At 38.3% G+C, this 24,220-nt stretch overlaps 1 protein-coding gene across 1 annotated transcript in view; it reads left to right on the top strand.

Annotated features, from left to right (window-relative positions):
* Tnks (tankyrase) overlaps window positions 1-24,220 on the top strand; it is a 157,969-nt gene that overhangs the window by 16,091 nt on the left and 117,658 nt on the right. Inside the window, exon 2 of the mRNA XM_041673586.1 lies at window positions 4,306-4,530. Within this exon, the coding sequence (XP_041529520.1) occupies window positions 4,306-4,530 (225 nt within the window). The remainder of the gene's footprint in view (window positions 1-4,305; window positions 4,531-24,220) is intronic.

Genomic DNA, 24,220 nt, shown 5'->3' on the forward strand with positions numbered 1-24,220 from the left:
TCTTTCCTTCTGTTCCTGTTTCCAAGCCTTTGGGGAGCTCTTTAGGGGTTGGGGTTAGGGATGATGGAAGGATGCTTTCTAGGCTGTAGAGAGTATTGATAGACATGCTAGGGTAGAGCGCCCCAAGCGTGATTTCTCTTTACTATGTTCTCAGCATTTCCCAGCCTCTTGTTCTCTTCAAAACGCTGTCACCTTCCGTGCAATTACCTAACTGGGAGTGAGGCGTGCACTTGACTCTCGGGCCTGCTTGCAGTATTTTCCCTTGATTTATCCCTCTACTTTAGGATGGAGCTGGACTGGAAATCCTGTCTTCGTATTTCACAGCAGTGAAGGGGACAAGGTAACACTGTTGAGTGTGGGCTTTCTTGGGGACACTGTGACAGTGTTGAGGAGTGTAGGCTTTCTCTGGTCTTGTGCCTGCCCAGGTAGGATACCAATCTTCTACTATTGAGCTGGTCACTTTGGAATTGGAATATAATCATTTTTTTTTCTGTCCCAGGAAATATTTCCTGCTGTTTGTTTCTAAGCTCCTGGCTTTTTTGTTCCTGGAAATGCCTGCACTGGCCTAGGAAAGCACTCTTATTTCTCTGCACTTCACTTTTAGCATACATTTCTTTTTCTACATCACGGTCTATAAGTAGAAAACTTTTCAGGAGGATCTGCTTTTGACAAAAAAATCAACAGGGAAATATACTCCCCTTTGTGACTTTTGATTAAATGATCAGAAGCTGATATATTTTCTAATAACTAAAAGCTAATGTAGTTAGAATCCAAATTAGGAAAGGAAACAATAATGGCTGAGTGTTAAATAGAAAACGTTTATTTGTCATGGATGTATATTACAGAGTAACCAGAAATTTATTACTGGTGTCTGAGACTTAGTGTTTATTAGACTAGATACCCTTACTTGGTGCATAGGAGACTTGATGTTTTTAAAGTAAGCTGCAAATTCTTTCCCCAATTCCCAGGTTACAGATAGTCACAACAGCGTGCAAATTTCCTTCATGAAATACAGCAAACTTTAAAAAAATTGTTAGAGCTAGAAAGTGGATAGGGTTGGGAGCAAAGGCAGGATGGGTCTGTTGCCCCATAACCATCCTCTTAGCTGCCTTCCACATATCAGCCAAGACATACATAGACTCAGCTCTCACTAAGCAAAGGTATAAATTCGTATGTGTAATGGATCTCTGGGATTGCTCACGAGTTGCTCACAGATGCCCAGATGCTGAGCCTCACCACAGTGTTAAATTAAGTGTTAGTTAGGGAACAGAGTGGGAATGTTGGGTAGAATGCTGGGTAGAAAGTGTTTAAATACTCTACAGTTACCTTCTAAGGCCCCTGTGCTGGCAGTCTTTTGTCAGCTTGGCACAGATGTATTTGGGAATAGGGAATCTCAGTTGAGGAATTGTCTCCATCAGATTGGCCTGTGGGCATGTCTGTGGAGCTCGCTCTTTCTCCTTTCTTTTCCTTCCTTCCTTTGTTCCTTAGTTCCTTCCTTCTTTCCTTCCTTCCTTTCTTTAAATTGATTGATGTGGGAGCTGACCCAGGGCAGATAGTCCTAAGTTGTATAAGAAAATAAGTGAGCAAGCCCTGGAAAGAGGATGCCAGTAAGGAGAGTTCCACAGGTCTCTGTTTCAGTTCTTAAGTTTCTTGCCTCCACAACCCTTCATGTTGGACTGTGCCCTAGGAAGTGTAAGCCAAATAACCCTTTTGTTCTCCAAGCTGCTTTTGGTCATAATATTTTATCACAGCAGAGAAAACAAACCAGCCAACCTCATGACTGGGATTATGTAAAACAATAGACCACTGCAATAGTTTCCCTTCTAAGTTATCGAGCAGGGTCATCTGTCACCACCTGCCTATTTGTCTTTGCCACTTATGGCAGTGTTCTTGACAGTTGCAAACTCACCTTACTGTCCCTTTGAGTATCTTTTGGGTGTTCTTGGATCTTACACTACTTAAGGAAAAAATTAAAAATAAATAGTAATATGAACTTTTATTGTGCTTCAGTGCTTGTAGCTTTGTTAGTTCAGTTAGGAAAATGCCTTTTTAATCTGTTGCTACTGCCATTTATTTAAAAAACTTTAGTTTACAAGACTCCAAACACCTTTGGTTTTTCTCTTTTGTTAATATTGTGCAGGCTACAGTTAAGGTTTAAGGTCGTTTTTTGCAGGCTTTAATCCTAGGCAAGCTTAAAATGCTAAATGTTAAGTGGAATGACTTTTTCAACCCCCTCTTTGAGCTCAAACCTGGGGAATAAATACCAATGACCTTACATTTGGTATTGAAACATTTTGAATGACCTTAATTGTTAATATATAAAGATCAGAGTAAAGAATATTGATAAGTGTATTCAGTTAGGCATGTGTTTTGAATTTAGATTTTCCGTACAGTGCTAGTGCAATGCTTTTCTTGTGTGTATTTTCTTTGAACATGTGAAATAATGACATTATTTAACATCAAGAATGCTGAAATTTGCAAATCATTTCACTTTAGCAGTCAGCGCGGAGCAGATCTTGGATGACCTTTTGAAGCTGTTGGCTTGCTTCTTTCCCACATGGAATTTCCACAGACTGAAGTGTTCAACGAGAATTCCAGGACCCAGTCATCCTTGCCTTCTGAGTTCACGCCAAGTTTCCATTTTTAGACTACTGCAAGAGTTTCTTCATCTCTTCTAACTTTGTTCTTGTTTTTTAATTTAATTTTTGCTGTGGTGTATTCATGTGCGCATGTGGAGGGCAGAGGTCCACATTGGGTGTCCTCCTCAGTCCCCCTTCATCTTACTTTTTGAGACTGAGTCTCTTGTTGATTCTGGAGCTCACCAGGTCTCTTGTTTAGCCAGGAGCTTCAGGGATCTTTCTGTCCATCACACACCACAGTGCCCAGCATTTTATTTTCACATTAGTGTAGGAGATTCAAATTCATATCCTTGTGTTTGTTTACCGAGCACTTTATTGACTGAACATTTTCTCAGCTCCTTATTGTTGATTGGCCTACACACTTTAGTTTGTTCAGCCTCTACCTCCAAAATTTTGGGATTAGAGGTGTATGCCACCATATTTGACTCTAATTTGTTCATTGTTATGTAGTGTATTAGAGTTCTCTGGAGGAACAAAACAGAATTACCACTACTACTACTACTACTACTACTACTACTACTACTACTACTACTACTACTAGACAATCAGCTTGCACTGAAATAGCGACACCTGTCCCACCCCTGAGAAGCTGAGTACTGCTAGTTGCTGAGGCGTTGAACCTGGGTCTCCTAAGCAGTCTCAGTCTGGTGTCAGGAATCTGGTGGGTTCTGGAGACTCGGCTTCTTCTATCGTTGACGGAATGAGCCGCTGCAGCTGTAAACAGAGAAGGCCACTGCAGCAGGACAGCCTGCCTGCTCCAGCCCCTTTCTTCTGGGCAGAAGGTGCTGTCACATCAGGTGGGTCTTTCCACCTCAGTTAAGGCAGTCTTGAGGCAATTGTCATCCCTCAGGTGACATGCTCTCCTCACGTGATTCTCAAATGGCAAGTTAACATTTAAACTGAACATCACATTCAGCTATCTGAAAAACCTTTTAGGACTGAAATAGCTTGAAGTGATTTTTCTTAGGAATAATTTCTCAGGTACTTTAAAAATGAAACAAATTTCTAACTATGACTTATAAAGCTATGGCAGATGCTGTTATTTATTCTCCCTGAATTCATCTCCTAGTTCTTCACCAATAGATAGCTTGATTTTCCTGAGACACCTGTATGCTCAGCTATAATAGATTGTTTTTCAGCCCGTTTTTGTAGGTGGGCAGATGACACAATTTTGGCTGGGGATGCATAGGTGTTGTACATATCTGAAGAGGCTTACTGCTTTAATACCAAACATTCTGTGTCCAAACCTCCTCCTTCCTTTGCGTTCTCTCTTGCCTGGGAGTCCTGTATCAAGCTCATAGGTGCAGCAATCTGTTGACCCATAAGCATGTGAATGCCAAAGCCAAAAGGCTTTTCATGCTGTCTAATGCTATTGGCAAATAGCAAATGTGAACCAAATATTTTCTTTCCTAGTTTGGTAGTGTCACTTGGAGCTGCCTGTGTTTCTTCCTTATAAAAAGTCCTTTCTTGTCTTCCTGACCTCACTAACCAGGGAAGAGCTTTCTTTAGTTCTATTCTTGAAATGGGGAGGTCAGTTTGAACAGAGCTCATGGTTTTGCTTGTTTATTTCCCCCTTTTTACTTTAGGGTACAGACTCAGTACATAGGTGTGGATGTTGTTAAAGACTTGACTCAGTGTATAAAACACTTCTGCTCCTTTTCTCCAGGTTTTGGAAGGAAGGATGTTGTAGAACACTTGCTGCAGATGGGTGCTAACGTCCATGCTCGTGATGACGGGGGTCTCATCCCACTTCATAATGCCTGTTCTTTCGGCCATGCTGAGGTTGTGAGTTTGTTACTGTGCCAAGGAGCAGATCCAAATGCCAGAGATAACTGGAACTACACACCTCTGCATGAAGCTGCCATTAAAGGGAAAATCGATGTCTGTATTGGTGAGTATCACTGCTGCCATCTAAGTTTGCTGTCAAGTTTTACTTAAAGTTACTCTTGGGCTTTTCTTGTGGCGTAAGTAGTGCCGCCTAGGTAAAGGTGTATTCATCAAACAGAAGTAAGGAGCTGGATGCAAAGGTGATTAAGAACAAGGTTCACATTAGATCTCCCAGTGAGGGAACTCTGTGTCAGCTGTGTAGAGGTAAATTCGGGTTAATTGTTCTTGTCACATGCAGTCAACTTACGTCTCTTATTAAACGGCTGCATCCAACCTTTGTCACAAAGAGCCATGAGGTATATTTGGCTACTGTAGGTTGACACAGAGAAAATCATCAGATGCTATGATAAATGTCTTTAATTTGCTAAAATTGAACACTGGTCAGTTTCTTACTCCTGACAAGCCTTGAGTATGTGTTTGAAATCCATTGTACTATAGTGTGTGTTGGTGATGGTTTTTGGTTTGGCTCTGGTCAACTTGACACAAGCTAGGATCGTGTCGAAAGAGAGAACCTCTGTAGAGAAATGCTATCAGCCTGGTCCTATATGCGGGGCATTTTCTTGATTAACTGTGTGAGAGGGCACAGCCCACTATGGGCAATGCCATCCCTGGGCAGGAGGTCCTGGGTGGTATGAGGAAATAGGCTTAGCAAGCCAGTAAGAATCATTCTTCCGTGGTCTCCTCTTCAGTTCCTACCTTGAGTTCCTGCCCTGATTTCCCTTCATGATGGACTGGAAAATGAGATAAACCCTGTCCTTTCCAGGTTGGCTTTGATGTTTATTGTAATAATAAAAAGGAAACTAGCACTGTGAGAAAACAAACACAGACAGAATTTAGCTTTCCAGTCATTTTAAGTAACTCCTAATTTATTTGAATTTGTAGTCATTACTGATTTTCATTATATATTTTTACATGTTTAGATTTTGCTTTATTGCATTAACATTTTTATTTCAAAATCTAAAACAAGCCTCTTAGAAGCCAAGTGTTTTGCCTCCTGAAAGCATCACCAATTTCTTGATCTCTAAGATGACTGAGATGTGCTTAGCTCATGGTAGACTTGTATTCTTTCTGTCTCTTTGTGGATGTCAGCATTTTAGCCCAACGTTTTCTTTATGCTAAAGTATATAGGCCATTGTTGACTTTCTCTAGTTAAAATTTTCCCTAAATAGTGATTATGACTGTTCCCTTCTAGCCATTTTTCTGGTCTCTAGTATATATTCAATTTTCCTAAAATTGTAATTTTTCTGTCAAGTTCTCTGCCATTATTCTTAGCGACTTTAGCATCTTTTGGCTTCTTTTTTCTTTTCTTTTTGTTTTTTGACTATCCTTTTAGTGCCTTGCCCTCTGTTAACATTTAGGTGATTGTCTCCTCCTAGGCCCTGCACTAACACAGTCATGTCCTATCAGCTCATTTTGAACAACTGCCTTGATAAGCCTGAAAGCATGACTTTAACACCAAACATCTCCGATCCTAAAGCTCTGACTTGTTCTTTTGTACGTGATAACTGTTTTTGAACTGGATAATTGTTTTTACCTCATGTAGACTTTCAGCTTCTCTAAAAGTATTGCCCCCCCCCCACACACACACCTGGTATCTATTAGATTTTTCTTAGTTGCTTATCACAAAATTTCATGCTCTTTTCAGTTTCTAAAAACATCTTACTAGCCTCTACTGCATCGTTTTCTTGTTTGTATCTATCTGAGTTTTTCATTTTGTCTATACATTATTTTTTTAAGTTAATATCCTTTCTCCCTTATAATCTCTGTACCAAAAAGTAGGTAATGAAAATGCTTTCTTTAATGTTGGTTCTGTTGAAAAAAAATTTAAATGGAGGGTTTTTAAGACTGTAAAGAATGGGTCTCTGCAGCCATAGTCCCTGCAGTCCTCAACAGGCTTTGCACACATTGCCTGCCCTTTCTTGTGAAGTAGAAAAGTTGAAAGGCAAAGGGCACCTTTGAAATTGTTATCAAGGGTAGCTACTGTTAAAGTATGTACTGTAGCTATGGGAGTCAAGATGGACTATAGCTTGCCACGGTGACGCACACCTTCAATCCAAGCACTTGGAAGGCAGAGGCAGATGAATCTCTTGAGTTCAGAATCAACTTGCTCTACGTAGTGAAACTTTGCCTCAAAACAAAGAAACAAACAAAAGCAAAAAATGTTGTAGACCAGCCTCGACAAAAACACCTCTTACCAGGATACAGGTATGGGGAATTAGAAATATAAGATTACGAAGACACGTGATAATAATAGAAACAGAAACTGTAGAAAGTACCTGGAGGACATTTTGGTTAATACTGAAATTGCCTACATTTAGTTTATTTTTCCTTACACTTTTATACCCAATTCAAATGGGGGGGGGAGGTAACAAAAGACTTCATTGCTACGGGAGGTCCTCCCACTCCTCCAGCCTATCGCCGCTGAGATACCAGCCCATTGGGGCGTGGTCTCTCTCCCTTTAAAAAAGCGGCCACTTCCCTCTCCTCTCTCTCTTCACTTCCTGCTCCGCCGGCAACTAGACTCACTTCCTGGTTGCGCAGAGGGCTGACAGTGATCTGTAAGTTTTTTCCCCTTTAAATAAATACCACCCTATTAATCATAATTCCAAACTGGTGTGGCATTGTTTATGACTTACGCCTTCAGTTGGCACCCAACGTTTGGTTTTAGAACCTCTCCTTTCCCCGCTTGGCTGCCGGCCGCAAGTTCGGCTTGGCGGGAGCCCTCCCTTCCTCAGCTGCCGCTGGCGGCCTTGGCCTCCCCATGTGGATTTAAACTCCACAGGCCCGCGTAGTCTCTGCCGCGTGGTTTGCTCTTTTCTGAGTCGTTTTTAAATCTCCCTTGCAAGCACAGCTCTTAAGTGGCACGAACCAGAGCACGCGGTTGCTGAAAGCTGCAACCCCTCAGGGTGACTCTGTCACGTGGAGGCATAAGCGGCTTCCAGGTTGCTCTTCTCTCTATGCCTGGATTCTGGGTTTCTGGTTCCGTCTCTGGAATTGATTTAATTACATTTACTTTGTTGAGCAACTTACATTTTCCAGTTTTTAACAAATACTAGGCGGACTCTGAAACAGGACTCTGTTTTCGTCGCGACTTGGCAACAGCGCCACCTGCTGGATAATAGGTAATATGGCAGTTTTCGTTTCCAACGCGAATTTTACTGTTCTGGTTGCCAATACAATGGGTTATATCATGCAAGGTTTATATGACTATGCGGATAACTTAATTTACTGGTTACTAGACTTCAGTATTCTTTTGAATATTCTATCATTTAGGAAGATCATGGCATTCCTAAGAACCATACAATCTTTACTAGAAACTCATGCAGGTCAGGAGATTCAGGATTCAAAAGAGACAATAATAAAGACAATAATAAAAAGACGTGAAATGATTGAAGAAATGATTGGAGCTGGTGAACAGAGTAATAAGGCACAAGGACAGGATACAATGCCAACACCAGCCATTAGAACTGGCTTACCAAAGGTTTTAGCGGCATACCCTATACTTAATTCTGACAAAGCGTCAACTTCTATAGGCTCAAAGGGAGTCAGAGAAGCTAGATGGACGCAAATAGCAATGAATGATCTAAAAGAAATTAAGCAAGCTATTGTTAATTTTGGCTTGCACTCTGCATATGTAAAGGAAATGATAAGGACTTGGGCTTCTAATGTTAGAGCTACCCCCCATGATTTCCATCAGTTAGTGTCTGCAGTTTTAGATAATGGACCTTCCTTGATGTTTGGAATTTATTTCAGAGAAGAATCCAAACATATGGAACAGCAAGGAAGAGCAAAAGGTGTCGAGGTTTCCCAAGATCAAATTCTTGGTGCAGGAGAATATGCTGATCCACAGGTCCAAGCTCTTTATGATGATGAAGTACTGTGTCTATGTCACCAAGCAGCTTTAAATGCTTGGAATAGGATACAAGATCCAGCAAAAAGGGTTGAATCATATACTAGAATTAGGCAGGGACCGAGAGAACCCTTTATTGACTTTTTGCAAAGATTAATTAAGGCTCTGGACATAGGGGTAACAGAACCAGAAGCTAGACGAATGCTTCTTGAATCTCTAGCTTTTGAGAATGCAAACATAGAATGCAAAAAGATAATTGGGCCTTTAAAGTCTAGATCAGCACCTATGGATGAATGGATTCAGCATACGATGAATGTTGAGACGTTTAGTTATAACGATGAACCTTGGGTAGGAGAAGCGATTTCCACAGCAATGAGGAGACATCAAACTGCCAGGTGTTTTAATTGTGGTAAATTAGGACATCTGAAAAGGGATTGCAGGCACAGAATTTCTAGGAATATTATCTCCTCTGGGAATGACAAAAATAGGAGACCTAGGCCTTCAGGTATATGTAGGAGATGCGGTAAAGGCCGACATTGGTCCAATGAATGCAGGTCAACAACAGACAAACAAGGCAACCCGATACCGTCGGGAAACTCCTTGAGGGGCCTCTCGCAGGCCCCCAAGCCAACAGTGGCCCAGTCATTCCCAGTCACAGTGGAGAATGTGCCTCAACAAGAAAATTAAAAGCTCCAATTTCTGCTGTAAAAAGTAATACTGGTCTAAATGATGAAATACGTGTGGAGGATGAGTCAAAAAACCCAGTAGGACAGAGTAAACTTGTATTTTGGCAGACTTCTATTAATGATCAAAGACCAAAGCTAAGAGTCTGTATAAATGGCACTTTTATTGAAGGCTTATTAGACACAGGTGCGGATGTAAGTATCATTACCCCAGAATCTTGGCATCCGAATTGGCCTCTTCAAGAGGTAGATGTTCAGTTCCTGGGAATTGGAACCCTATCTCATGTAAAACAAAGCACAAGATGGGTTGAATGCATAGGGCCCGAAGGGCAAATAGGAAGACTAAGGCCATATATAGCCAATATTGCCATAAATTTATGGGGCCGTGACCTGCTACAGCAATGGAATACCCAGGTTAACATTCCTGTAGTTCCAGGAACTCATAATTCTGGGAAGGATATGATGAGGTATTATGGAAAAAGGTCACCAGCCATTCAGGCTGTACAAGAACATACAGCAAATACCAAACCTTTAGAGGTACCAACAGCCCTACCTTTAAAATGGCTAACTGAGAAGCCAATATGGATCAAACAGTGGCCTCTAGCTGAAGATAAACTACAGGCATTGGAACAGCTGGTGCAAGAGCAACTAGATGCTCACCATATTGAAGAATCAACCAGCCCTTGGAATTCTCCTGTGTTTGTTGTAAAAAAGAAATCTGGTAAATGGAGAATGGTGACAGATCTAAGAGCTGTCAACAAAGTAATTCAACCTATGGGCCCACTACAATCTGGAATTCCTTTGCCTTCTCTGTTACCAAAAGGATGGCCTCTTATAGTTATTGATTTGAAAGATTGTTTTTTCACTATACCGTTACAAGAAAAGGATAGAGAAAAATTTGCCTTCACAGTGCCTACTTATAATAATTCTCAGCCTAATAGGAGATATCAATGGACTGTCCTCCCACAGGGTATGCTCAATAGTCATACACTGTGCCAATATTTTGTAAGTAAGCCATTGGAAATAATTCGTAAACAATTCCCCAAGTCCATCATTTATCATTACATGGATGACATCTTGTTATCTGATTCAAATAAAGATACTTTAGAAAGGATGTTTGAAGAAGTAAAGAAAGTCTTGCCTAGGTGGGGATTACAAATTGCCCCTGAAAAGATTCAAAGAGGAAATTCTATTAATTACCTAGGTTACAGAATAGGGTTAGAGAAAATTAAAACGCAAAAGGCACAAATTAGGAGAGACCGCTTAAAGACTCTTAATGACTTCCAAAGATTGTTAGGAGACATTTCCAGTCTACGACCAGCTGTTGGGATAACACCTGATCTAATAGTTCATTTAAACAAAACCTTAGATGGTGGTAAAGATTTGAATAGTCCAAGAAAACTGACAGCTGAAGCAGAAAAGGAACTGACAATGATTGAGGAAAAATTACAGGAGGCACATGTGGATAGGGTGAACCCAAATCTTAGCTGCATCCTAGTCATATTGCCTTCCAGAATTTCTCCTACAGGGATTCTAATGCAGAGGGAAGATATTATTTTAGAGTGGATATTTATACCTAATAAACCAAGTAAAAAATTAAAAACTTATGTGGAAAAAGTCTCTGAATTAATTATAAAAGGTAAGCTGAGACTTCGTCAACTAGCAGGTATAGACCCAGCAGAAATTATAGTGCCTTTTACTACTGAAGAAATAAAAAAGTTATGGGAAGATAATGAACCGTGGCAAAGAGCTTGTGCTAATTTTTTGGGAGAAATTAATAGCAACTATCCCAAAAGTGGTAGACTTAACCTCATAAAAAGAACTTCTTGGATTCTTCCTAGAATTGTACGTGATGCCCAATAACTGGAGCCCGTACATTCTATACTGATGCAAATAAATCAGGGAAAGCAGGTTACAAGTCAGATGAATTGAGTAAGGTGGAACAAAGCCCTTATAATTCTGTCCAGAAGGCAGAATTATATGCCATTCTTATGGTGCTAAGGGATTTTAAAGAACCTCTTAATATAGTTACAGATTCACAATATGCAGAAAGAGTTATCTTGCATATTGAAACTGCTGAATTTATACCAGATGACACAGAGTTGACTTCATTGTTTATCCAGGTACAAGACATAATCAGGAACAGGCTTTGTCCGATGTACATAACACACATCTGGTCCCATACAGGTCTGCCTGGTCCTCTAGCCCAAGGCAACGCTGAGATTGATCAATTATTGATTGGAAGTGTGTTGCAGGCCTCAGAATTTCATAAGAAGCATCATGTCAATAGTAAAGGCCTAAAGAAAGAATTTTCCATTACTTGGCAACAAGCTAAGGACATTATAAAGAGATGTCCTACTTGTTCTTTCTATAATCAAACACCGTTGCCTGCAGGGAGTAACCCAAAGGGTACTAAGAGAAATGAAATCTGGCAGATGGATGTGTTCCACTTTATGGAATTTGGTAAATTAAAATATGTACACTACACCATAGACACGTATTCAGGTTTTCAATGGGCTACTGCCCTGAGCTCAGAAAAGGCTGATTCAGTAATCACACATTTATTGGAAGTTATGGCCATCATGGGTATACCTGCGCGAATAAAGACAGATAATGGTCCAGCATATGTATCTAAGAAAATGAAACGCTTTTTTGATTATTATAATATAAAACACATTACAGGTATACCAAATAATCCTACAGGTCAGGCAGTTATAGAAAGATCAAATCGTACTATAAAGGATATGCTGAACAAACAGAAAGGGACCGAAAATACCCCCAGGAATAGATTACATAATGCTTTATTAACCTTGAATTTTCTTAACGCTAATGAGAAAGGAACGACAGCAGCAGAGAGACATTGGATAATGGAAAAGTCTGCTGAACTAAATCAACCGATTTATTTCAAAGATGTGCTGACCTCTTAATGGAAGCCAGGAGATGTGCTACGTTGGGGAAGGGGTTTTGCTCTTGTTTCCACAGGAGAAGAAAAATTGTGGATACCATCAAAATTAATAAAGTTTCGATTTGAAGAGGAGAAACCTCTTGGAAAGGAGAAATGACAACTTATCCACAATGATGATATTCATACAGGTGGTAAGAAAAACATATAGAATGGGGGCAGGGTTCTGTTCTTATCTCCACAGGAAAACACTCATCTTTGAAAAATTCAAGGGACCCTGGATGTTTGGATACTGACAGATGGAAAAATACCTGCCCAATAGGAAATATCAAGAAAACTGAATGGGTTGTGTAAGTAAAATTAAACCATATTTCTAAATTTATAAAGCTGGTTTTGAAGTTGGACTCTGGCTCAGTCCCTCTCCAATTCCAAGCCTGTTAGTAAGAGAAAAACCCAGAGTTTCTGGAGTTTCTGTCTCATGTCAAGAGCCATGATGTGGGACAGAAAGAAATATTGAGTTTAGAAAACATCTTTGCTTTTCTTCATATCTATCATACTTTTCATTGAATATATCTATCATGTCTTTCATTGAATATATATATATATATGTCTATATGATTAATGTTTAAGTTTTTCATAATGAACAATGAGTTTTTCCTGAAGTGACATTTGAAGTTTCCAGGAAGAAGATGGGGCCCCATAACAACAACTCCACCTGGTTGATATGACGTCATGATACTGATAGCGCTACTACAAGACCTGCTTTGGATACCAGCTGCACAAGACAGTTCCAACTTGGTTAGCTGAAATGGTGCACATCTTGTACAACATTCTGGCCAGACCTCCACAAAATACTCAGAGACTATTTGCAATTTTAAAAGACATTGATCTTGAAATTTAACCATCATTTTACTTTCACAGGATCCCCCAGAAAGAACGTCGCCCCCATGACAGCTGGAAGTAATTCTAGAGGACGACGTCCCCTCTCCCAGTAAAATTTACCCCTGGGTTTAGGGACATCATTTAGGGGTTGGGAGGTTTGGGGAGGAATTTTATAAGCTCAGGGATCATTTTGGAAAAAAAAAAAAAAGAGGGAATGATGGGATAATAGATTTATAATTGTGAGTTACTGCTTTTAGACAAATATATTGGTATAGATTCTTGTATATTGATACAAAGTTAAATTATATTGACTATTGTATGCATGCATGTTTCTATGTCTGTTTAAAACATTTTTATGTATTGACATATATTGTATTGATATATATTGTATATATTTACCATATTGCAATGTACATTTCTACCTCTGATTAAGATACTTATATAATGTTTGTGTATTGATATATATTTGCCATATTGCAATGTATATTTGTACAGTGTTTATATTTGGAGGTCATTATCCTCATTTGTTACACAGTTGTTTATTGTCTTAGTCTTTAAGTTAGATAGATATTGAGAATTATATAGACAAATAGTCACTAAGTTTGTCATTTATAATCAGACTAATCAGGTTCTTTAGATATATAGAGATTATACTCAGTATAGATAGATAATCTTCAACTTCTTCAAAGAGCTGTAGAAAATGGCCTTTAATCTAACTCAAGAGTTTTGTGGTAGTGAGACACAATTGCTCCTGGCAACACCACTCTATTCCCGAGAGAATGTTGAGCACCAAAGACACTCCACCTGGAGCCTTCTTTTTGGCAGAACTGGCCTTGGGGCAAAGAAATGCCCATACCCCAACCACTGACAAAGATACAGATCATGCATCAATGGATAAAACAGGGCTGTCATATCCTGCCAAGACAGGGTAAGATAGTTTTGAAAAGTTGCTTGCCTTTGAAAAATGGTATGTCAGTTATGTTAGGCCTTAGCCAATGTTGGTTGCTTCAACGCTGCTAATGTGACTTTGGGTGATTGCCTAGGTAGCTAGTTGTCTCTGTGATTTGTTGCATGTTTTGGAAGTTGTTTTACTGAACTTCCTAATTACCTAGGTAACATTATTTCCCTTCTCAGATCTTCGATGGGGTTGAAGACTATATAAATGCAGTTACTTTCTCTCATTACTTGGCCAAGTTATTTATTATACAAGACCTAAGCTAGTTAGGATATTTGTACTTATTGTATATAATTTCATAGTAGGTTTAGAACTCTCTTATTTAAACAAAAGGGGGAGGTGTTACGGGAGGTCCTCCCACTCCTCCAGCCTATCGCCGCTGAGATACCAGCCCATTGGGGCGTGGTCTCTCTCCCTTTAAAAAAGCGGCCACTTCCCACTCCTCTCTCTCTTCACTTCCTGCTCCGCCGGCAACTAGACTCACTTCCTGGTTGTGCAGAGGGCTGACAGTGATCTGTAAGTTTTTTCCCCTTTAAATAAATACCACCCTATTAATCATAATTCCAAACTGGTGTGGCATTGTTTATGACTTACGCCTTCACTTCATTAACATGATACAAAGGACAACTCAGAACAGCTAATTGCTTTAACACTTTGAGGCATCAAATCATTAGCACTCTGTTGTTTAGGCTGTGAAGCTAACTAGACCAAGTATCCTGAAGGCAGTCACTTCCCAGGTTACCTCATATTACAAAAGAAGGAGCAGAAGTATGCTTTCATATCCTGTCAGGATGTAATGGATCTACTTGTATGAACTATCTTAATATCAAAAGAACCAAGTGATCACAGTCCTGAGTTGGGGCATGCAGCTATTTTGAGCAACCTCCAAACTCTCTGACCGGCAGACAAGGTGGGAATAGGCTCACATTTTTGGGCTTCCACAAAAACAAAAAAAAAAAAAAAGATTGACTGTAGACTCTTTTCTATATTTAACTCTTGGGAGCTTCTTAATTTACCCTTGAAAAGCCTCTGATAGTATATGTTATACTTCATAAATTCAAGCATAGTTAAGAAATTCTGAAATATTCTTGTGAGGCACAGCTGGACAAAGTCATTGGAAACCTTGTCTTTTTTGTTCGAATCTGGTAGTTTTGAAGCTAGTGTATAAAGTTGACTTTAAAAATATTTTTACCTAGTTGGTAGAATGCTACCCTGATGATTTAGAATCAATATGTCTCTGTATTCAAATAGAATAGCAAACATTTGATAGTTATAAGGGTAGAATACCTAAGAAAGCATCAGGGCAGATGCAAAGAGCATGGCCTCTATTTTTATATCTTTGGCTCCCTAATTTTCCACTGTAGGGCCAACGGATACTTGCTTAATTAGCATGTTTCATGATGTGCAGACAGGAATAGTCTACATAATTCACATTGTTCATGACCAAATTGCCAATATTACCAGTGGCACTTGAAAGGGTAGCAGGAATAGTACACATTTAATCATAATGATAATAATAATAATAATAATAATAATAATAATAATGCCTTTTATCAGTTACTAGATCTAAACTTTAACTTATATGTGAAGTGCTTTGGTTTCCTGTGTCCTTTAGTGATATTTAAAGAAGTCTTGTGACTGGTCTTTAGTCTGTTTCTTTCATTGCTGTTCTTTAGCTCTCAAAAAAGAAGAAACAGATTATTTTTGTTAAATTCAATTTTGAGTGCTTATAAAATTAAATGAACTGCTTAAAGTAGAGGTAATGGGGTTCATTAGAATGTTTATGACCTCCTGCTGCATGTAACAACCCAAAGGTACTTTAGGAACCAGCATATTTTCTCTCTTTAAAGCTTATTTATTTCTTCCTAGCCTCAGAATATAGTCTCCAGAAAATTAAATAAATGTTTATTGAGCATGTGCCACGTGAATACAGAAACTGGTAGGGTCAAATATGCTTCTTTCCGTTCCTGTCTTATGATGACTTCTGTCAACCAGATGCCGCATTGTGTAATTGTGGAATCCTGACCGTAGAGTTGTGAGGATATTGAAGAATTGTTCATAGCAATAGATTTTTGCTTCAGGTCCAGTAATGGCCTGACCACGGTGTGCCTACTAAAGAACAGTTAATTTCCTTCTACTATGTGGAGTATTGTTTTCTGAAGTTAATCCTATACCTTCCTGTTATTTCAACTTGAGGTAAACATTAATATTTATCACCTCTTTTATGTTTTTTGTATATGTGCCACCTAACATTATACTCTGAGATTGTCAAGATCCCTCTTTAAACATTTGAGTGATGGGGGCGGGATAGCTTGCTGGTTCCATAGCAAATGATTCATTTTTTTTTAAAGATTTATTTATTTATTACGTATACAACATTCTGCCTCCATGTATGCCCACACGCCAGAGGAAGGCACCAGATCTCAGTACAGATGGTTGTGAGCCACCATGTGGTTGCTGGAAATTGAACTCAGGACCTCTGGAAGAGCAGCCAGTGCTCTTAACCTTTGAGCCATCTCTCCAGCCCCCCAAATGATTCGTTTTTCAATCTTAATTTATTCATATGCATGTATGTGTGTGTTTCTTTGTGTGTTTATGCACACATGTATGTACATCTTGTGTCTTGTTTTGTGCAAAGACCAGACAACCATTTGGTAGAGTTTGTTCTCTGCAATTATATGTGTTCTGAGGATCAAACTCAGATCACGGGACTTACATAGCAAGTGCCCTTACCTACTGAGTCATCTTGCCTTCCTGACATCAAAGAATTCTAAGGGTGTAGGGCTGCGTGGTTTTCTAATGCATTTAGGATTCTTACTGTTTGCATACTTCAACATCTAGACCAGAAGCTTTGTAAGCTAAATGAAAAATAACAGCCTGTCTCAATCATAGTAGATCTACAGAATAATCTATGTGTTTGTATGTGTGTCCAGGATAGCTAAAAATGCCAGGTAAACACCAGATAAACACATGCATACATATACCTCTCCCTCTAGGCAAATTACATGTAGAAGACTTTTGGAGCCAAAGACCCTAATTTGTTCCAAAGTAAAACATTCAAGGGGTAGAGAGATGGCAGGAGGATCACAGCATGCCCACTGGTCAGACAGTTATGAGAGACCTTGTGCCAGAAAATAAGGCAGAGAAGCAGTTGAGGAACAACATCCTGATATCAACCTCTGTCCTCCATATGTGCATGCACATATACACACAGTCTCAATAGATGAATTAAAGAGCATGCTAGTGGACTTGATGATCTGTGAGAAATAACCCCAAATGTGGAGCAGAATGTGGACATGTTAGTTAACATGCGGAAATCCTGAAGGAAAAAGATATATCTAGGAAGGTCAACATTTTTAAAAACTAACATGAGATAGGAGTTCCAGAAGGAAAAGATAAAGAACTGATTTTTAAAAAAAAAAAAAAGTTAGTAACCAATAAATGACAATGAGAAAATGTCTTAATTTTGAAAAAACTTAATGAGCCCCAGGCCAGGTTGCGACCCACTGAGGAAGATATATACATGAGTTGTCTAGAAAGGATAAGTTGCCCATGCAGAGAAAAGGATAGTCAATGCTTACAGCATCAGAACCCTGAAGACTATTGGCAGAAATGGAGTAACCTGTAAGTCTCTTTGGAAAAAGCAGTTCCTTAATATTGGCAAGTAAGAAAGACTAAGTAGCATATATGACAGGATGCTTGGTTTTGTTTTGTCTGTTTTGTTTTTAATGTACTTTTGGCTGTCCTAGAACTTAAGTAAACTAGGTTGACCTCAAACTTTAATTCCACATAACTAGGATGTTTGGAACAAAGCTACAATTACTTGCTGGCTTTCTTTGTTCATTCAACAGTTCTTGGTTTCTTTGTTCTGTGTGCAGAGACTTCTTTCTTTAAGAGTCCCAAATTCAAGCTCTGAAAGTTAGGCTTGTTTTCCAGACTCAATGGCGTTTTGTCATAATGGTTGAAGTAAAAGAGACAAGGTCTTTTTGTGAGTTACCTGTTTCAGGATTTGAATAGGGGGTAAAAACATCATCACACAATTGTGAGGATGAAATGAAATAACACAAGTAAAGTCCTTAGTATGATGTGCATGTATTTGTAGTGTGATATCTGAATAGGATATCTTTCATAGTTTGTAACTCTCTATACTTATTTGAAAATTACACAGTATTATGTAACTTTCCTGTTACATTATATGGTTTGATTCAGATGTATATATATTTACTCAAAATGCAGAAAGAAATAATAAGATCTGGTGATATTTTCATAATAGTCTTTTTGAGATAGGGTCTCTTTATGTATTTATTCCTGGCTATCCTGAAACTCACTATATAGACCAGACTGCCCTTGAACTCTGAGAGAACCACCAGCTCCCACCTCCCAAATGCTGGGATTAAAGGTGAGCACCACTGCATACAGGCCTCATGAAAGTCCTTAAGCATGAAATCTAGGAAGAGATTGGGCAAACTATTTAAACATAATATCACTTAATAACACAAAATTTATTTTGTTGGTTATTTAAGTGAACTCATAAAAACAATTAATTGTAATTTTCATTTTTCCACACCAAATCAGTTCTTCAGTTGATTCTTTACCATGTAATAGAATTTTTTTGGTGTTTTCCCCATTAAAGCTTCAGTATTTGTTTTCTTTCCTCTTCCCTTTTGTAGACAGAAGTTTCTGTCCCACCCAGGCCCGCAGCCATTCAGTCTCAAAGAAACACACAGAGGCTTATATTAATTATAAACTGTTTGGCCTGTTAACTCAGGGTTATTGCTAACTAGCTCTTATGACTTAAATACACCCATAATTCTTGTCTATGTCTAGCCACATGGCTTGTGTCTCAGTAAGGCATTCTCATCTTGCTTCTTCTGTGTCTGGGTGGTGACTCTGCCAATCCTCTTCCCACAATTCTCCTCTGGTTGCCCCGCCTATACTTCCTGCCTGGCTACGGGTCAATCAGAATTTTATTAACCAATATGAGAGACAAATCTTTACAATGTACAATTCCACAGCCTTAGAAAATAATTGACATGCCTTAATTCCACCAGCTAAGCTCAGATATATTCAGCCAAATGCACTCTCAACTGCAGTAGGATCCTTTATTCACAAAAAAGTGTTAGTTTATACTCTTGTTTATATATATTTTATTTGTCTTTTCACATGCTCATGAAATTAGGCAACATAAACTCAACTACTAGGCTTGTTAAATTGTCAGTTGGTAAACTATGGATTCATCAATAATAGCGAAGATTTCACTCTGAGTAGTTAAGGACTGGTGACCTGCTGAATAGGACCATTACATAGGAGTTAGTGGGCCTGGAGATTACTCTTGCATCACCCATTAGGAAGCAGTTTTGTTTGGGATGAATTATGTCTGTGGCATAGTTGCTTTGTCAAATGAAAATAGTGAGACTGTTGTATTTCTTTTTACTTTGCTAGTGTTTTGTAGAAATAGTATGGACTGTTAGAGTGTTAAATAATGTTTTATAGCTTTATTTCTAGATGTTTCTGACCACCATAAGAAGTGATATACTGTATACGGTAGGCTTTCTGTATCTAGAGATTCCTTATTCATAGATTTATTTAACTGCAAATTGAACATTTTGGAGGCCATTTTTTTTTCTTTTTACTGAAAATGTAGATTTTTTAATCTTGTTATTATTTCTTAAAACATAAATTTGCTTAGTGTTTGCATTATTTTAGGAATAAGTAATCTATAGTTGATTAAATAATATATAGAATGTAGATTATATACAAATACAATACCAGTGAATTTTGATTATTTTTTTTTAGGAAGTCTTGAAACAAATTGTCTGCAGATACTAGTGGAAGTAAAGACAGAATGATGGCCCCAAAATGTACATATTTTAGTTTCTAGAACCTGGGCATGTATGTTGCTTTGCAGAGCAGATAAGAATTAAGGTTACAGATGGTTGCTGCCATGTCAAAGTCTTTTTAGTTGCATGTAGTGCCCAATTAGGTATCATATCTAAAAATACATTGACAAGTCCTAGGTCATGATTTAACTCATTGTCTTGTTTTGGCCTTGGAACTTTGAGAAGGAGTCTTCATATATAATTCAGGCTGCCCTGGTACTCACCGTGTAGCCCAAGCTGCTCTCAAGCTGTGGCCATCCCTTCACTTCAGATTCTCTATACTAGGATTGTGGGCATGTGTCACACTCCTGATTTAGCCCTATGTTTAATCTTTCACTTATTTAATTATTTGAATAACTAAAATTCTCATTTAAAGAATATAGTATCCTAAGTCTAGTGTTACTATATTCTGTAAGAATATCATGAAAAATGTACTTTGAAATTTAGGTCTCCTGGTGAGGACTTACATGAGGACACTGCCCATATAAGAACTTACTTTGCATTGAAAGCATGTTTTATCTTGAGAAAGCATTTTAAAAATTGACATAAAATGTATATATTGATGTATGTATGGCCTTGCTTAATATTATAAGTGCTGTACCCACCCACTCTCCTATAAACTGTAGAAAAACAAGCAAACGGGTTTTCACTGTATCATTGTTGGTGATTAAATAAACATACTTTTAGAAACGATTTAGGTATCTGAGTGGGCATTTATTAATATTTGAGAATGATGTGAGGAAAGAGTTCCAACATCATTCCTTCACATGTGGCTATTCATTTTCCCATTCATTCCTTGGTCACCCCTTTGGTTTATGTACGCATGGTAGTGAACATTTCCTGTCTCCAGTTACTTGAGTCACCTTTCTTTTTCCTGGGAACCTTCTGCTTATAGTCTGTGTGGGAATGGTAGTTCCTTTTTACATGTAGTCCTTTGAGTGGGTGTAGCAGTTGGTAGCCGCTGGATTGTTTCCCCTTTGCAGCTGTTATGTACAGGGCCCCTGGGAACATGGCATGTATGTCTTGGTGTGGTTATTTATTTGAATGGATCCATTGGAGGATTACTAGCGTCCTTGGACTGATTGCTGGGCTGAAGGAGTAAGTCTGTGTTGGGCTGACAGTTCCCTCTGGTTGAATGTGCTTTTGTGTATTCATTGGTCATTTGTGTACATTCTTTTGTGAAGTGTCTTTTCAGATCTTTGGACTGTTTTGTTTGAATTTTTTTTTCTTTTAGAGGTATGAGAAGTCTTGTGTTACACCTGTGGTGCCTGTTTGCCGTGTGTATTGTGAATGCCTTCACCACTCTACTTTGCTATTCATTATCTTACTGGTATATATAGACAAGGAAAAGGTTTTTAATTTTAGTGATGTATGTAGAGCAAATATTTTTGTTTCACTAGCATGGAATTATATGGTCGTTTCTTGTTTGATAAATTATTTTTAGGTACAGGTGATTTATAATGAATTAAGGTTATAGTTTTACTTGTAGAGCAGAGATGCAAGCAAGTAGTGTTGGTGTGAGGGTCTCTCCATTGTAATAGCTTGTGTAGGATAGACTTTTAAAATGAGTCAGCTATTTGTATTAGAAAACTCTAATATTGTGTGACTTATTTTCAAGATTTTACAGATAGTTGGACTTCATTTAATTCAAAAACTAAAATAGGCATCATTGCTTCTGAGAAGATTCTTTGTTTCTGCTATTTGGAAGTAAACTTGAGTGTTTAGGGAAATGCTGCTTTATATCTGGTTACTGAAATCTTTCCATTAATCCAGATTCTTTTCTTAGTTCTTTTCTTTGTGTTTTCCTTTCATAGCTCTTGTTAGCATTTGAACATTATCTGTTGTTGTAGGATCAAGAGCCAGATGTTTTTTAAGCTATTTCTTTCGTTGCTGATTCTGGTGGAATTCTTAGTTGTCCATAGTCCCACAGTGAGAAGAGTCCTTCCTTCAGGGATTGCTAGTTTTCCATGGTAGTAGGGAGCTAACAATAATCTGCTTCACTTTCATAATTTCACTGCCCATTACTTCAGTGTATTTGATCCTCTAGCCAGGAAGTACATACGAGTCACAAACCATTTCACAAGAAGATAGCTTAATCAGGTTTGTCCACCCCAACCTCCCCATCTATCTGTGTTATGGACAAAAACATTGAGTTTATTTCTTGATGAGTTTTCTATTTCTTGTTGTGTTCTTATTTGAGTTTAAAATAATTTGCATTTTCATTATACCCAGACACATGTTTCTATTTCAAGTATAAACCCATTCTACATCCAGATACAATTTTTTTTTTCATTTTTCCAAACAACTATCAGGATGAGTAGTTGAGTGTATATTCTGATCATGTCCTGACTTTGTTCGTGGTTAATTTTCTATAAAGAATGGGCAGTCAGCCAAGTGTGGAGGTGCATGACTGTAAATCCAGTACTTGGGAGATGGAGGTAAGGTTGGAAACTCAAGGCCAGCCATGGATACAAAATAGGTTTGAAGCTAGCCTGGGCTGTCTAACAAAACAAGAGAGGCAACAAAAGAGAGCAGTCGAACCTTTTTTGTTGTTATTTCTAAATCCTTGAGTCGCCATCTCAGATGAGAAGTTGAGGTCCAGCAGTAGAGTGGAAAGGTCATGAGACCCCAGGAGTTATGGTTACACTCGAGCATCTTCAAAGTACTTGGCCGAGCACTTTCATTACTATTTATATCTTCTGCATTAGACTCAAGGTTCAGATTGACTACCATTTTTTTTTTTCTGGAAGAAAGGAGAAAGTTGCTCCTTTGTAGAGCTGATGCAGAGTACTTGTAATAGTTTTGGAGTGGAGTTGAAGTTCCTTTGTTCTTAGTGGGAACTTATTTAAGACTGTTTTAATCACAAAAATAATTTCTTTTAAATGTCCATCTTTTTATCTTTTAGTTGAGCTGTTGAGTAGTCAGCTATAATTTGTCTTCCAAATTGAAACCATCTTTTAAACAAGATTTTTATTAGTTCTTTTTAGTTAGTGTACAAAATAATGGGTTTCTCGTGGCGTTTTTGTATGTGCGCATTATTGTTCTTTACTCATTTCCCCTGCTTACCCTCCATTGTCCTCCCTCTTTATCCTGGCCACCTTCCTCTGCCTAATAGTTCCATTTCTGCTTTCATGTCATATAGATGTGTATGGATATAAATCTATCTAAATGTCTATTCTGTATATGAAAAAAATTATCACATTGGTCATTTCATTGCTCTCTCTTGTATCATCCATCCTACTTGCTTTAGACTCCTTCATCACAATGTAGACTACCTTCTACTTTCACGTTATATATGCGTATATAAATAAAATATATTCTAGCCAGGCAATGGTGGCTCATACCTTTTATTGTAGCACTCAGGAAACAGAGGCAGGTAGATCTCTGAGTTTGGGACCAGCCTGCTCTACAGAGTGAGTTCTAGGACAGCCAAGGATACACAGAAACCCTGTCTTAAAAAAAAGCCAAAATAAAATAAATTTTCTTTAGGTATTTTGCATAACATGATAACAAGGATATTCCATTCATTTTCCTGCATATGACATAATTTTATTCTTTATGGCTGACTAAAACTCCATTGTGCATATGTGCCACAATAAACTATTTGGCTCTTGATTGGCCTCTAGACTGACTAGTGTTAAGCATGCTGCAATAAATGTGACAAGCCGAGTTTCTATGTAACTCTTCTCTGTAGTAGTTTCTTCTCTGGGTTTCTTATAACTGTTTGCACATATGTTATCTAGAATGACACGTTTGCTTTCCCTGTATAAAGGATTGCAGTATAAATTGTCTGGTGGCTTCCACTGTTACCTTTTCTTTGGCAAAGTTCATACCTTGACATGAGGATGGGAGAGAAGGTGGACTGAGTGTTGGGCTCCTTTGGGCAGTATTATCTCCCATTGTTTTAAATGTCATATTTCAAAGACTAATAAAATTTTCTGGGGTTTGTCTTTAGAAGTAGCAGATGTTCATCAAAGAAGAATTAGAGAGTTCACTGATAATTGTCACACCTCCTTTTCTGTCTTTCAAGATGGATATGTTCTTGTTAATATTCAGTTTACCAATGGTAGTGGTTGTCTTTCGGGTGCATGCTGGTGGTATCTGGGTATTGGACAATGCAGGTGTAGAAATAAGTTATTGTACAAGTTCTCTCGGGCAGTGCTGTCGGATGTAATTACCATGATCATAAGCACTTATATATAAAATGCTTGTTCCATGTATTCTACATTGTTTTAGTTTCAATTTATATGTTATAAATTACTAAGAAATGGTTTAATACACTGTAACTTTATAGCTTTCATAATTTTGTAGACAGTATTGTTTTGATCAGTCATTTGTTTTAGGTCACTTTGGGCTATTTCTGGTTGTTACTCTTTTGTAACTAGTGCTCTAAAGCCCCTCTTAATAAACTGTGGGTTGCAACTCCATGTGGGGCCAAATAACTTGAATAGGGAGGGCCATTGGCAGCAGTGATAGTTTCTGGGGTACACAATAACCAAAAATTAATTCAAAATGAAATACATAATGAACCTAAGATGTTTCT

The sequence above is a fragment of the Microtus oregoni genome, unplaced genomic scaffold, assembly GCF_018167655.1.
Source record: "Microtus oregoni isolate MIOR12 unplaced genomic scaffold, Mior012 000024F_ref0000369, whole genome shotgun sequence".
Classification (NCBI taxonomy): Eukaryota; Metazoa; Chordata; class Mammalia; order Rodentia; family Cricetidae; genus Microtus; species Microtus oregoni.